Source organism: Pelecanus crispus, chromosome 2 (genome assembly GCF_030463565.1).
Source record: "Pelecanus crispus isolate bPelCri1 chromosome 2, bPelCri1.pri, whole genome shotgun sequence".
Lineage (NCBI taxonomy): Eukaryota > Metazoa > Chordata > Aves > Pelecaniformes > Pelecanidae > Pelecanus > Pelecanus crispus.
The window spans coordinates 69,540,338-69,557,221 of record NC_134644.1 but is presented as its reverse complement, the minus strand read 5'-3'; the positions used below and the strand labels follow the sequence as shown (position 1 = coordinate 69,557,221).

The window sequence follows — 16,884 nt, the reverse complement described above, 5'->3', positions numbered from 1 at the left end:
AATTCTAGTTCAAACAATTCACCTTTTGATCTTTGCTGATACTTCTCATGAGTGTCAAGCCTGGAAACATTGTTATCATACGAATCTTGTGCAAAACTCATTTAGTGTCAGCTAGGACAGTTTACTGTAGACAGTCAGGGAATAAATGACTGGGAGTCACATACATTTATCCATTGTTAGTTTTCCTACAGAAGTAAGCTTAAGATCAGTGAAACCTGTGGTGGACAAGGGAACTTCACACACAGTATCTTGTTTGTTTCTGCTAGCTCATGCCCAGAATGTGCTTAAGACATGGCATATTTCCTACTTTGAATGAACCTGAATATAGACAAATGTAATTCCTGTCTTGTTAACGAACTAGTTGTTAAATGATAACCTGTCATGTCAGCAGTATGCGTTTAGTACCTTTATTCCAGCATTTCTTAGCATCTCTAGAGTTGGTCTAACATCTGCTTGCAGCTGATCTTCTACTCCAGTGAGACACAGCAATTCCATTTCTCGCTCCAAACTCTCTACAACAGCAGCAACCTTCAGGTTTCTGTCATGTATGCTTAACTTTGCCTGGTTATATCGACTCTGCACAAACACAAAACCACTTAAGAGTTTGCTATGACTTAAAAGTATACATTCAGTCTACCATCAGTTATAATATGGATTCATGAGGCTAAATATTTGTCTTTAAATATCTTTAATGAAAAATAAGATTAAAAGAGCAAATTTTATTTTACACCCAATGTTATACATGTTTTTTCTGACAAATCACCTCAAGAGAATGCCTTCTGAAGAACTACTAAGAATTAGGCATCACAGTATCTAAGCAGGAACTGTTCTTATCTTTAAGAACAAGTAGATTTTTTAGGTCATGCTGAAGCTACAGAATTAACATTACACTAGCTTCTGGGAAACCACTGTCCAGTCACATAAGCAAAACAGTATCCTATGTGTGACTGCAGAACAATCACTAATGAATGACAAAATCTCTAACAGATTGTGTGCCATACCTCAACTATCAACATTTTAAATAGGAATCACCTTTTTTGCCACCTTAATAAGATAAAAAGAGGAATGTTCCCCTTGAAGTAACTAAATATGGTGAAGCACAAGATCACTCTGTCCCTTCATACCTCAAAATCTTGATACTGTTCTTCAGTCAGTGATTTTTTGGCAACAACCAGCGTACGCAGTCCTTCTCGTGCCATATTACCACACTAAATGGACCAAACCACAGAATAGTTATGCAAATATTCAACCGCATGTACACGCCTTATACTATATGCTAACAGGGGATATCTGTACCATAACTTTTAGTGTTTCTTTAGGCTTTTAGATTATTTTTGAGAAGCCACAAACAGAATAAAAAGCAACTATACTTCAGGTCCCCCAAACGAAGTGGCTTGCTATTGGTAAGCCAATTAGGTTTTCTCTTCTAGCTTAAAGAAAATCGCTTTTAGGTTTAAGCTTTAAAATAAATTAAAACTATTTTTGAGGCATGTAACAGAGCTCCATTTTCTTTTTCCACTGAACACACCTCAGAAAAATATCTACACATTAAAACCAGCCATGGAATAGCATGTCTTAATGAAAAACAAGGCTGTCCAGTGCAAAACACTTATTGATTCGACCTCATAAAGCTAAATAAATTAAACAAGTATTTTACAATTAATTGTGCATCATTATCGCCAAAAGTAATTTTTATGACATTTTGCTAGGTCTTGAGGGAGTTTAATTTATTCATGTCCCTGAATAAATCAAACTGCCCTGCAGCAGATATTGATTCATATTGCCAATACCATTATGAACATACATGGTGTAATCATTGTATTAACACATTGTCTGTATGTAGGGTCAAAATAAGATGATTGCTGGTACCTAGTAGAGCCATACAGTGAAAAATATTAATCAGTTTTGAAATTCAGTCACTGGCTATTTTATATTAAATTTAATGTGGCAAAAAACTATTTCAATTTGGCTGCAACCCTTATTAAACTTCATAATTCATAATCATACCTCACTGTAGAATTTGATAAAATACGGGCATTTCAGTACAAATAGGTTTACAGCAGAATACTTCTCAGAAGTAATTAGGTTTTATGTGAAAGGTCAGTCAATGAAAAACAAATTTCCTTGTTTTAAGTAGGAACGTGTTCTGCTATGACTACCAGCTTTGCTTTTCCTGTGGGTTATTCAAGAATTGGAAATAATTCTAATCCCTTAAAACCCATTCAGGATACATGTAACTGAACTTCAAAACCCATTACTACATCAGCTCAGGTTCTCCTTTAAAGCTATTCCAATAGTACCTGATATTTTGATTCTAAATTTTTAGTTTTTACAAAATTTTAATTTTTATAAAATTTGATTTTGGTCTTACCTCTTCTTCTAACCAATCATTGTACTGTACAATAGTGGACATTGCAACATCTGCACCCTTCATGTAAAATGTAATTTCTCCTGAAGATTCATCCTAAAATTTTACAAAAGAAAGAGAAAGCGGGGAAAAAAAAAAATCTGTTTATGCAGTCAAAACAATTACCTACCAATAACCTAAATGCCTTTTGAAGTAGTCAGTGGATTATCATTTATAAAAGATGAAGTACCTTGCCAAGAGGTGGGTAAGTTTTATTACCTGATGTTACTACTTCCAACGCCACCTCCGACTCCATCAAGATGCATGTTGCCTACTTTCTCATACAAGAGAATCAGTTCTAACTGAAGTCAATGTAACAGATTCTCAGCATCCCTAAACTGCCCATCTAAATTTTAAAATATCACTGTTACGCCCCCTCTAACTACTGTTTTCTTTCTTTGGTGGCATATACTACCTAACCCACAACAGAAAGTTTGCTCTGTATCTCTGAAATACCTAAGTAATTAAAATTGACAAATAACTTAGCGTAAATGCTTGTTACAGATGTTTTAATGATGAAGCATTCATTACATATTCAGAGAATTCACATGCAGGCAAATATAATCCAAATCAGGAGTTTCTGAGGTATGGCCTGTCACAGAAAGAATGGATTAGTCTGATCTGCAAGCGTCTTAGAATATCTCTGAACATGTCACTATTAAACAGGCTCTTAGTGCCAACCTCACCTAATGAAATACAGACTTGCCAAGGTTTCTCCAGACCTATGTGCCTGAAGTATCCTTGCATAAGGCTGATGGCATGCCTGGCTTGTCATCAAGGGCAAATAAAAAATGGGATGAGTTTGACACCTATTTAACTGGGACTTGGCACTGATCTAACCATCTAACAATGTTGCCTGATGCTGTTCTGCTACGGTGTCTGATTTTAGCTAGGTAGAAGGTAGAAGTATGTAGCATGGATGGCTTCACATTCGCAGAGATTTAAAACTTCCTCATAGCATGGTGCTGTGGCTTCCTTTCAACTGAGGTTTTAATGATCTTTACTACGCTCCCAACTGGGCATCTAGGAGACAACTAGATTTACATATCTCGTAAATCTCAGATCCCGTGGGTTGTGCTGTATACGCATGCCAGTTCAGATATCAATACTGGGTCTGGAAAAGCAGCAGCACTAGTAGTATAGAAAGACACTAACTACTGTTGTAAGAAATCTCAGCCATTAACTTACCCCTTGAAGAGGCAACATATTTTGTATGAAAGAAACAAATGGAAAATTAAAAACAAAGGCTTAAAGGCAACTTGCAGCATCAGAGGCTAAGCGTGAAATTAACATGTTGCCATGTAAGAGAAGAGTCTGTCCTTTACAAAGCTCTCTGCAACATCAGGTTAGCCTGATTTTTCTACAGTTGCTTGTCTAGTATTTCATGGGTACCTGTGTCAAAGGTGTACTTTCCATTCGAAAATCTTGTGTAAATGCATTCCCTGAAGGACTAAGTTTCTATTAAATTTTAAAAAATAAACATTCAGTAAAAACGTTTTTTGAGAAATAAACCCCAACACCCAGAACACCCGCAAAATTACCCTAACTATGATCCCCATGCGCTTGCTCTCTGAAGTGAAGGGGAAGATCTGCAGAATATAGTACGTCAGAATGTGTCCACCAGGGGTCTTCAGCTGCATTGAGGTCAAATCCCTGTTAACCAGAGTGAGACCGACACTCTCCGTCCACTGCACCAGAGCTACCTAAAGAAAGAAAAAAAGGAAAAAAACCAGACATGTTTAAGTGTGAAAGGTCTATTATACTGGTACAGAAATTAGGCTAAAGCCAAACAACTGTTGCTAGGGTAGAAGTCTAAACTCTTCCAAGAATCTAGGAAAAAAACATGTGAATAGTGGTAGACTGAGTACAAAATCTTAATACATCAAACAAGTATTTTCCTTCAGAAAGCTTACAAAAATTCTTATGAATAATATAAAAACGTATTTGAACTTATTCCTGCAAGTGAGGTATTTAGAATATATTGTTCAGAAATAACAGTTCTAACAAAAAACCCATATATATATATTCAACAATACTTAAAGGACATCCATATGCAAAACCAGAATACAATTTCTGTACCAATGACACTGCTATGTAAGTAAAAGATTTTGGGATTATTTCCATATAAAACATTTTATTAGATCTACAAATACATGCAAGTTGAGACGCTGTAATATATAGCAAACAGATAAGCAAAGGATCTTATTTTTAGCTTCCTTTGTTCACTTGCATGATTTTATTACTTCGTTTCAACAATAATATAATTGAGTTCTTACCATATCAAATGAGATGGAAACCAAGCTTACAGTACTGCATCCCACAAACATGCTTGTGAAAGTCCCTTTTACAAACCCATACATTACACAATAATCACTATTAGCTGCCACTACATGGCATCTTAAATGCATGCACTAGAAATTCACTTTTAAAAAAGATTTTGCTGTTTTAAAGTGCATGACATCTAGCTTCTACTCTCTTCTCTGTTATGCTTTAAATAACACACTAGATATTTTTCTGTCACCACCACTGCCTGGTTTATTTCTTAAAAAGATTTAATACTTTAGGAAAACTGCTTTACTGTTTAGTTTACATAAAAACCATATTCTGTATCTGAATGGGAAGTTTCTGATAAAAAAAAAAATCTCCTCCTTAATTCTATTTTTATTTTTCCAAATGATAATCATTACTGGAAACCAGATGTTTGAATGACTACAAAGGTAATTATAATGAAGTTCACATGATTTTTATGGAACCTGCTTCTGCTATTAATCTCAGGAAAGATGAAAAAAATAAAAATCAAGAAGTCTGATAAATTATATGCAAGTAGTAAAATCCCTAGATAAGTTCAATGGACATGATGACTAATGCTTGCTAAGAATTTCACCCAAAGCAAGTAAATCACCATAGCTTCTGTGAAAATTTAAAATTGGAAAAAAAACCCCCAAACTTGTGTGAACCCCTAAGAAAGCCTAGTAGTGCCATCTGTGTAGGCTTCATCAAATGAAAATATAGCAAGATGCAGTTACAGAAAAGAAAAGAACACACTTTGAAAAGCACAATTTTAAAAATCTCGAAAGTCACAGGAAGTCTTTTCAGAGACTGTTGTTCTTCAATAAAAGTACCATATAAGCTGTAAATGATCCAATACTCCCAAGGTTAATTTTCAATTTTCACAGTGAAAGGTTACTATTACGTTCTGACCTGTAAATTGCATCTTTCTACTAATACCCTATCATCTCATTTGTGTCCCTTTGCAGCTAGGACTTAAGTGTTCTATATTTGGTGACTCACATCTGTTTATTATTTCATTTATGCTTGGCTTCACCTACCATTTGAATTAGCATTTTGCAGCACAGTCATTTTTGATTCTTATACCTGGCCTACACACAACTGCATATATTTTTTTTTCTTTTAAATTGATCAATGCAAATACCATAGCAGAAATAGGCAATAAGGCTCATGAGTCAAACAGATGCCTAAAAGGCAACTGAACAAACTTGAGAGCAAGACATTAAGTTTGACTCTCATCATTCAGAATGAATCAGAGCAGCTAGACCTTAAGAGCATCCAGAACATAGCCAGACCTTACCATTAAATATCTGAAGCTTTTAGAATATACAAATTAAAAAAAAACCGAAGTATTTTGCAAATGGCATGAAAATCTAAATTATAAGTCTTAACAAATAAATATATGCTGAATGGCTGGCTGTACAGAGTTCAGAAAAAGGATTCTTAGCTAAGTCGCTCTTCTTGAGGTTTCTCCTCTTCAAGTATATTCTCTTCAATACGTTTCTGAAACCTTACATTAAAACGGTCTTGCAATCTAGTGTGCACACATCAAGAACCCCTAGAATGCCAGGTCAACGCAGCAGCTGTGGCTTCTACAGAGCTTGACATATTCGATGGAGTCAGATAAAGCAATCAAAGCTTAGACAAGCACAGAAGTCTTTGGTGGCGATGCTACCATTTTGCTTTAAAAAAAAAATCCATCCTAATTAAAATATTTATTTGCCAATAACCATTAATTTTCTAACACTCACAGACGAAATGTGTCATCTTTCCTGAACCCAGGTTAGGGAATATTTTGTGGATCTCATCTGGCTTATCACCAAGCTTCCCTTCTATGTAAACTGGCTGCCTGGGAGAGAGAAGTACATTGGTAGATATAGGATCCTCCCACTACTGAGACACAGGTGTGTACCTGAACCCACTAACTGTGTAGTGTTCCCAGGACAGGTAATGTAGGTGGAGTCGGAGAGAGCTTCTGTGGTTTCTAACTTGCTAGTTGTCTTCTGCTCAGTAGCAGTCCAAAGGGTAACGACAGCTATCCACTTCTCGCATGACGCGGTCAAAGTAGCAACATCCAAATTAGGAAGCAACAAATGGAAATGCAACAGATCTGACAAAAGCTATTGTGAATCACTTCTTGTTTAGTGTTTCTTACCCAAACCTAGAAACATCTTTCAGATGTTTCTATTTACCACATGCCCACTGTTAAGTTCTGTTTGCCTCTGCCAGTAGTGTCTCTCCACTAGAGGCCACCCAACCCTCAGAGCTTCCATAGTTCACAGCCCCAAATACCAAACTCTTCACATTACCACAGCACAGATTTCCATTCAAAGTCAGATTCAGAGACTTCATAAGGAAACCCTCTCAACTCAAGCAGTAACTGTGTGACTCACAACGTAATCTACAGCAGTACCAGCTGAGGATGTGGAAGTAGCTTCTCTGAGCAGGATGGTGTGTCTAGCTCAGTTGCCTGACAAACATGTGTGACTTGAGGGGCATGACGAGAGGAAACTTCAGAAGCACTGTTGTTACAGACAATGGCAGCCCTGCATACTAATTCTATGTTTTGGAGACATAATCACCTCATTTGTTTAGAAATGTTCACTTACAGAAGTAAATCAAAACAAGCAGCTTATAAATATCTCCGGTAGTTTCTAGAAAGTTCCATAAAGTACACAAGATCTTTAAGTGACAATGATGCAGTTACCTATCTTGTCAGTCACAAAACCTAAGCCTACTAGACTCAGGAAAATTAATAGTTAAGGACCTCATAAACCCCGTATCAAGCACAGAAAAAAACCCAAACCCCTTATTCCTGTTCTGGATTCAGAACTGCATATTTAATTAGAACATTAGACTGATTTTAACCTAAAATAAATACTAATCAAGAATTTAAAAAAACTTCAGAAAACCTGTAAACTGATAGGCCAAAAAATCTTGGTAAATCGTAAACCAATTACATTATAACTTTTTTTTTTTCAACTATAGTGCCAACATTTTAAATTTTTTTTTTTTAATGGAAAAAGATCTCTTCTACAGTAAGTCCTATTAGCTTGTCTCCCACTTAATAATCCCAATGAAAATAATTATGTGGCAGAAAATGCTACAAATATCTAAGCATATGAGTCAATAGCCAAAATTAGGGCTGACATGTAAGATGAAACAGATTGTCCATAGAAAGCATTTAAAGGAACAGCCATATCTTTATTTACTTTCAACTGTAAGGATGAAAGAGTTAAGTACCTCCCTGCCCTACCAAACAACAGGAGTTTGCTTCTCTCTGGAGCGGTGTTAGATGGCTTTAGGCCATTCAATCAGTATGTACAGGACTCTTCCTTACATAGCCCAACTCAAAGCCCATCTCTGAATTCTCCTGACCTTTCCTGTGAGGGCGAATAACTTACACAAGGAAGGGCACTCTCATTCCCTCTCAGATTAACATCTTCCAAAAGCTTTCTCTGAACCAACATGAAATATCACTTATCACCCTTATTAATAATTTTCAGTTTGGGGAATGGCAACACTGAGTCCCTTTGCTCTGTGGAAAATGTAACTACCTCTAGTTACTTGTCATCTTGGGAGCATGATGGCATGAATAAGTCCCAGTTAAAGAAAGTCTGATATCATCACTTGAAAGAATGAAACACGCCTTGCCTTTGGGCACACAGGGTTATAAATCCACGAAGTGAGGTATTTGAAGCACCCTGCTGAAATCTGAAGACCTTCAGTTACTGGGTCAATCCTAAAAGGCTGTTACTGCTTAGCAGAAGACCAAAAAAATGCCCTAAGGCTGGTTTTGGTTGCTTTAGATAATACATCAATCAGGACTCGAACATACAAACCATCATACTACTACCGCTCCCTTTCAATTCTGGGCTGTTTGGAACTTAGCTGGTCTTTGGAACCTAATCCACTAATTTTGTTTTTTATAATAGAATATTTTGAGAGAGAAAGCAGAAGTGAAAAAAACCACCCCAACCACCCACCCCACACTTAGCTTATGTAAATTGGAACAGAGATTGAATACTTACGTTTTATCAACCAAGACAGAATAGCAATATATTTCTATGAAAAAAAATATTCAAAACCCTATTTAGACTGAAACTGTCAAGGCCCTGAGCACACCCTCCTTCCTAGGAGTTTAAGCAGCCGCGTTCAAGGCCAGCTCACTGTTAACAGCTGTGATGAAGAAACAGCTTGAAGGAGCCTCCATGGAGGCTGCCCTCCCCCTTTCACTTGGCTCTCATGCTTGGTCCTGAGCACGCTACATTGCAGTCACATTGCAGCTATACCCACATCAACCACGTATCCTGCTGACCTGGCCCTGATAGGCAGACACAACCTCCTGGCTTTGGACCTGCCTCACTGCCATGAACTTTCCTTGCAATCACCAGACTGTGGCTAATGCTGGCTGCTTTCTCAGGACCTGATCCTGATTTAATGATTTGACTTCTTGGCTTGAACTGAGACGTGCCTCATCACCACAGACCTGTACAACAATCTATACTCGACTGTCTCTGGTTTCCATCATGGGACATGCTCTTTTCACCTTTCTTGGATATTGTGGGGCTGTACACCTCATCACTGAGGCCACTGCCTCTAGCAGCCCGGCTATCATGCTCAGCTCCTGGCTTCTGGCTTCCCTTTCCTTGCAGGCCAGCCTGCCACTGCTGCTCCCTAGCAGAAATACCTAACTGCTCAATATTTACAAAGCATTGCTCAGAACAGTTGATGAAGAACTAGTTGTCACTTTCAACATATAATATTCCCTTTTGAGCTAACATCAGTTTAAGAAAAAGATCCACCGCCTCACGGCTGGCGTTGGCAGTTTTTTTCCACCCCATCCAGCAGTTTGGGAGTTCCCCCACAGCTGTGCTGACAGCTTTTCTGGAGCCATGCTATGAACCTGACCACTTAAACTGAAAAATGACCCACATAAATAAAAGCTTTGAAGGTTTTGGCATATATGAGGAAGCAATTTGTAGGGTGAGAAAGAAGGACTAGGGATGGATAGTTTTTCTGCTTAGAAGAATTCTCATGTAACCAACCTTCATTTATTTCAGAGTATTTAACAGCATCTTCACTTCAGGCAATAGGATCTACTTTCAAAATCAGGTTGCTGTGTAAGGTATACATTATATGTTATATGTGTGGTATTTTGAAGTTAAGGCTATTGGTTTGGAAACAGGGAAGAAGCAGTGAGATTTCTTTTTCCCACTGCCCGAGTATTCCCAACAGTTTCTGTTTGGGTTGTTCAACAACACCACACATGTTTCCAATTGGCACTGATTTGTTTATATTTATAAACAATGATCTGATAACTAACATTTGCAGTCCACCACTTTTCATTGAGAAACTTCATAATTAAAATAAAATTATTAATTTAAAAATACAGCTTGATCATGTGAAAAAACTGCCAATCAATATTCAAGACAAGCTATGGAGTAGTTATTCTTTGTGGGTCTCGAAGGTCATGAAAGTGATGGTTTTATGCTGAGTGATTTGCTTTTCACAATACATTGACAAAACAACACAATTAGTCTTGCTTCAATAAGCACACACAATAAAATGAATTAAACAATACAACATGTCTCATACATTACAGCTTCACTTTTGTAAACACAAAAGCTGCTTCACTAAGGGCATATCATTTCCCTGTCTGTTTTTAAATGATTGGCTTTGTATTCTTGTAATTAATTTTAGCAACTCTGTTGTCTCTGGACAGAAATGTTGGAATTAAGTAACTGACCACACTTTAAGGTAGTATTTAAATATTCAAAATCCTGGAATTAGAAATGCTTGAGAATATAACAGTGCAGGACAAAGCATAACCAATAAATAGCTGGTTTATGAGAGTAAGCAGTCATTAAAAATTCTGACTGATCAATCTTTTCTGACCAAGGGGATCAAAGGTCTTCAAAGGCTCCTGTTCATAGCATGCCCCTGAATTGCTTGGGTCTGTAACCTTTGAACTCCATTGCTTTACCTACTTAGCTTATATCCTTTTATGATTGTTCATTACATTAAGGTAGCTGGCTTTCTACAGATGAGCTGAACCCACACCTATGATGGCCAAGTAGGAACCATTTTCATTTTTTTCAGTGAGTTCTCAGTGAATGTTTATTGTTTGCTATGCTACAGCTGTAGAGGACAAGTGACAGACAAATGAAACTTTCCACTCTTTCAGAGAAAATGAAATATTGATCACTTATCATAAGAAACAAAGAGCCTGGCATAAGTAGGGTTCACATTAAGAATACAAAATCAGTTACTTATCTCAGGTTACTCTAACAATAGATAAATACATCTTTTATGATGAATGTACCTACTTCTAAATGTGCATACTTTGTTATGGTTATATTTTACCTGTATATGGATGCACACATACACACACAGATGTGAAGAGTTTAAAATGAATTCCTCAAGTCAATTCTGTAAGTGTATAGCGTGTCAACATATTACTAAACTGCTTCTTATACTTTCCTACATGGAATAATAGTTTATACTTACACATTGTTCTCTGCTCTTTATATGCTATGGTGATATCATGCAATATTATATAATGCAACAGACAACTGTGCAAATAACATCTTCTTTCAAAAGACTGCAATCAAGCCAGATCCATAAACAAAATCTAAGAGAACAGAGTTGTAATGTTGAGAAAGTACAATGCATAAAACTGGTTAAGTCTATTAAATGATAATGTTGCTTATTAACCAAATATGTTGTGATAGGTCAGTACTGAGGTTAAACAGAAAACATCAATTGAACCATTTCCCTAAATAAAGCTCCAGGGTGCAATATTCAAAGCACTTTATTCAATAAAAAATGCTTTTAAAATGGTACTTTGGTGATTGGGAAACATTGGCATCATCCGTCAACCTAACTGCAGGAAAGTTCAATAAGCTAAATAATGAACCATTTACATTATTTTCCTTAGGCTCCAGTGATTTGCAAACATTGCATCAATACAACTCTTTAAAAAATTATGATAAAGACCTGCTAGTCTTTCAACTCTTAGGCTTTTTGCTGTCATGCTGCAATTTTTATGCTGTTTAAATGTTTTTTGTAGCTTCATCTTTTTATAAGACTCCACTTAGCATCAATTTCTCATTATATTAAAGCATATTTGCTCAATATGATAATTTTACTAGTGTTTCAAGCATTATCTTTGAGAAACAAAACGGAAATATAATGCTGTCTGTTCTAAAATGTAAGTTTTTCATTCCACTGTCATATAGTTTGAATGTATGAGTCCAGATGATTAAAAAAAAAATTATGATTAAAAGGATACCTGTGCTTTCTCTTCCTTGAAGCACTAACAGTTTCTTTGTTGCTGATTTCCTCTTCCACTTCCCCTTCCACCCTGAGTCCCAGATCTGTCGTATTAGCACTTTATCAACTCTCCTTTCCTCTTTCCAAGGTCAAATTCCCTACTGTCTTCCCAGGGCATCACTTGCATAATTCTCAAGTCTTACAGCTGTTTCCTTTAGCAAATATGGAAGGAGAATTGCTCTTTATGGTAATATTTTCAGGTTCCAAACAACTGAATGAATATACAAAAGCCCACAGGGAGAGAAGAGCAAGTGGGAGAAAAAGCTCATGTAGTCTCTCTTAACTGCACGTTTCTTCACCCAATTTACTAATACCTTTGGCTGTTAAAGCACAATGTTTAGTTAATCCATAGCTGTCATTGTATCTTCACAGGTAGATACTTGCTCATGCAGTCTTTCATTATATTTAGCAATACCTCGCAGGCTCGTTACACTAGTCTATTTAGTGATTATGAATATATGTGCATATGAAAATTTGTACACATCTGCATAATACAGGTCATACATTATACAACTACAGTAACAAACTATATTTACAGTGTACCTCTGGCATAAACAAATGCAAATCCAACATTCTCAATTCATAATGCAGATCAACCCACACCATATAACACCACATATAGTATCATGGATTATTGATTTTAGCCAAAGAGCAGCATCTCAAGTCCTGCCTAGAGTTTATTTTTAAAATGTTTTGACTGCGACTTTTTAATCACTGAGAACCAGCCACTTCTTTACATTCTACAATCCTTTGACACTGTGAACTGTGTTTATATCATCTGAAATGCATCTTAACGCTTGCTTATTTGGTACTACATGAAGACAGACTTAATTTTATTTCTTGTATTCCTAAATACTTGTTATAGACTTGTTACTTTTAGCAATTACAGCTTGCAGTTTGAATTGCTGAAGTTTTGTTAGTATTACATATGGTGATATATTAGACATGTAAACCAAATGTAACAGGCTATGCTATGGCAAGATGAGATTTGTGAAAGAAGTATTATCTTGTACTAGATCAACTTGTATAGCTAGAAAAATATACAGGCTTTCAGATACACACTCCCTTCTTCACATCTTACAACCACCTTGTTTTGATTATGGCTAAGCTACCATGGCTACAACACCAACAGTACATCCAAGCTTCAGACACTGCTAGAATTTCTTTAAAACAAAGACACCCCTCAATCTGCTCACTTTCAGAGCCAAACCAACCTCAAAATACTCTATTTCTCTATTTTACTGTATCAAGTACATACGTGTTTTTATAAAGTGAATGAGCTATAATTAGTTTTTATGCTTACTTTGCAGTATCTTGAAACTTGAGCTTTGCCTCTCTCTTCTAATATCTTTTTAAGATCGAATTTTAGGCAATCACTTTAGGCCCCAAAACAGGATTATTCGGAACAATAACTCAAATCCACTGATAGCAGTGGGTTTTGTTTAAAGTTTGGATTTCAATGGAAGGCAAATACATGTTTTTATTGAAATGGGGTTTTAAATTTGTGCTATACTTGATGCAATTTTGACTGAACCCTGACGATTATGAAGCTGCCTAGGGTTTGAAGCTCAAAAGCTTTTCTATGGGAGTATTTGAGGTTTGCGGTTTTTTTTTTTTTTTTTAACCTGTTAAGAATCTACACGTACCACTAACTGGCAGCGTTTCTAGCTAATGTACCTGGATGTCCATCACTCAAAGCAGTTTCATATTCCCTTTTGCATGTATATGCTAAGATTCATATATAGATTAACATTTTGAGAATACACCTAATAACTTTAATTGCAATACTCAACACAGTATTGATCCTCCAGCAGTGACTTCACAGACCTTTTAGCCAAATAATTGAAAACACTTATGTAACAAAGAAACACCAGCTCTTTCCTACAGCTGTAGAGGAAATAAAACCAGATTACTGCTAATTTTAAAGAAATCCCAGCCTAAAACACTCTTCTTCCACTGTTCTGTTCTTTTTAACTTAGCTTATCCTGGTTTTTTATGAGATGTTAATTTTTCCACCCTTGCATACTAACCTCATCAGGGCTGGAAGCCTGGTAAGTTCGATTTTCATCGCTGAAGTCCTGATCCACCTCTGCATATTCTGTTTCTCCAGACACACCAGCCCGGGATTCATACACTGGGGTCACATTGTGGCACAGTGCAATGGCCTTCACTGCTTCGTGTATCCGACTGCTGACACTCTTGCGGACTTTGGGTGCAGATGACTGAGATTTCCTAGATGGTGTTGAACTTGTACTGTTTCCACTATTCTGAGAGTGCACCTTTAAGACCCAACACAATGAACAGTAAAACAAAGTTCAATAATGGAAACAAAACATCAATACCTATATATATATATGATTGTTCCCTTTACAAAGGTTGATAAATGATAAAGACAGTAACCATTTATGTATTTTATATAAACTAATATTAATTCATTCAGTTTGTGATGCATAAAAACCCTCATCTACTTTTCTGTAGAACTGATACATAATGGTGGGTTCATCACCTTGCATTTGTAGTCAGAGCCTGCAGACAATTGAAAAATGTGAAATGAAAACAAGTATGCAGTAAAAGGGGTGAACAGGCCAGCTGGATTCTGCAGAAAACCCTGCTTCCTAACTTCAGAACTTACCTTTTTCAGTGATCCGTCACAATAGTCCTTTACCATCCTTTACATTCTATGAATTGTTTTTTAGAAAGTATTTAAGCCAGCAACCATCTGGATGAATTCAGAAACACCAAAACAAAACTGCAAGGGTGGTGTTTTGTTGTTGTTCTTCCCTAGTTTCTTTGTCACCTGTGTACATTCAGAGGTTGGAAACTCCAATGCCATTAAATTGAAAAAACCCTTTCCTTTTAAATCTTCACCTAAATCTCTGTATTTTAAAGACCACCACATTAGTATGGAACAAAAGAACAAAAGCAATATCATTGTTAAGTATAAATATTAGGAGTCATTAATATACAAATATCGCTGATTTAATTTATAACCTACACATTTTCTGTATTATTTGTGAACTAATGCAGTTTGCATGCTTTTGCTGCAGGCTGAGATTTGTCCTTACAAGAATGCAATATCTAATAAAATAATCATGCAAAATAATAGTTTGACACATATTTGAAGATCACATTACTTTTGGCATAACCACTAAACTGGCACTGTTTTAAGTTATCCTTCAGAAATGCTCAAGCACATGACTGAATGAATCTTTTAAGAGAAAGTACTATATGTTCATAATCAGTTGAAAATAAGTGGGTTTTGGGGTTTTTTTGGTTTGTGTTTTATTGGGGTTTTTTTGGTGGTTTTGTTTTGGGTTTGTTTGGGGGCTTTTTGGTTGGTTGGTTGGTTTGGTTTTGTGGTGTTTTTGTTGTTGTTGTTTTTTGTTTGGTGGTTTTTTTTTTTAAGTCAGCACATGAAATATATCAGCAGGACTACCAAAGGCTCTTCTATTCACTCCAGGGTAACTCAGAAAACCTCTTCAGAAACCACGCTTTTTTCCTCCTGACTGCAATCTGCTGAACCGTGAACATTCTGCCCATCAAATTACAGTGTTGTCTAATAAAGGGTTTAACTTTCTGCTCATCTGGCACTGCTTTTCAGCTACTGCTTTAAACTTCTGCATTTGCATTCTGCTAACACTGATGCCATTACAGCCGCAAATAAATTAAGCTGATTTACTCCTTCTGAATTATGTTATGTTTATTGATGCTTGTATAATTTAATTTCACACAAATTCCATTAAAGATTATGCCCTCTATCACAAAATGCTTCCAGTGGGGAAATATAATCAGGTTATAATAGATTTGTGTGTTACATTAAGATGACAATAGTCTAGTAGGTCCACTGTAATAATAAAACAGAACACAAACAAGGGATAAAATCAATGTCACACAAGAACCACTGCCTAGCTAACTGGCAGCTTCTATTATCATAGATTAAATAAAAACCTCACCATACTTTTTCAGACTGAAACAATTGTTTAATAGTTGCTTGTTTTGTTACCGAGATTCCTTCATTTTTCTGTTTTAAAGAGCTGCTACCAACAGATAGATAATTAAAGCATTATTTAAACATCAAGTAGTATTATATAAAGCTGAAAAAAAAGAAGTTCCAAGAAAGTTCTTTCATCATCTACTAACAGCAAACCTAGATTTGGGAAATCTTTTCCCACAAGAGAGGAAAAAAAAGCTTCCCTCACATTTCTTTCTTTTAAAAATTTCAGTGCCAAATATGTTACAGTTATTAAAAACTTAATTAACCATGGGTACCACTCATTAAGTTGTACAGCAAACTAGCAAAAGCTTTAAGCAAGTAAGAATGCCAGGAATCATGCAGTTCTTTTCAGATAGCATATTTAACCCCAACATGTGAAAACGGTGTTAACGAATACGCCTCCTCTAGAAGACTGGTGCTTAGTCATCAAATTCAGACCTAGGCATGCCTGCTCAAGACTGTCAGTTAATATCATTTATTGTTACGGTTGTTGAGGTGAATACCCAAACAACCCATTACAACAAAACTATGTTTGGGTGATTTTTATAAACATAATCAGGTAGCAACTACTTTCAGTAACCAATTCTGAACCAAATTTGGACTGCTGATCTTTAGGTAAAAGAGCTCCATATCTCATTTCCAAGGCTTATTATTGCATCTCAGTTACTATTCATGGCTATACCTACTAAGAACTAAGCTGAAATAGATTTATCCAAGGAAAAGGAATTCAAGAAGTGGATTTGTTGATCTGTTTAGATAGGAAATAATACAGAAATTGAAGTTGCAGACTAAAAACTTATAACATACATAGCTTATTCACTGCTTTCCCTCCTGCCTCTCTTCCCAAAAGCTACATAAT

The 16,884-nt window shown here is 36.2% G+C and overlaps 1 protein-coding gene across 5 annotated transcripts in view; it reads right to left on the bottom strand.

Moving 5' to 3' along the window:
- Positions 1–16,884, bottom strand: part of ATP9B (ATPase phospholipid transporting 9B (putative)) — a 177,963-nt gene that overhangs the window by 18,035 nt on the left and 143,044 nt on the right. For all 5 annotated transcript variants that reach the window (XM_075706384.1, XM_075706385.1, XM_075706386.1 and 2 more), the window contains 5 exons: positions 14,062–14,310; positions 3,949–4,110; positions 2,372–2,464; positions 1,125–1,208; positions 406–576 (listed from right to left, as the gene is read on the bottom strand). In XM_075706384.1, the coding sequence (XP_075562499.1) occupies positions 406–576; positions 1,125–1,208; positions 2,372–2,464; positions 3,949–4,110; positions 14,062–14,310 (759 nt within the window). The remainder of the gene's footprint in view (positions 1–405; positions 577–1,124; positions 1,209–2,371; positions 2,465–3,948; positions 4,111–14,061; positions 14,311–16,884) is intronic.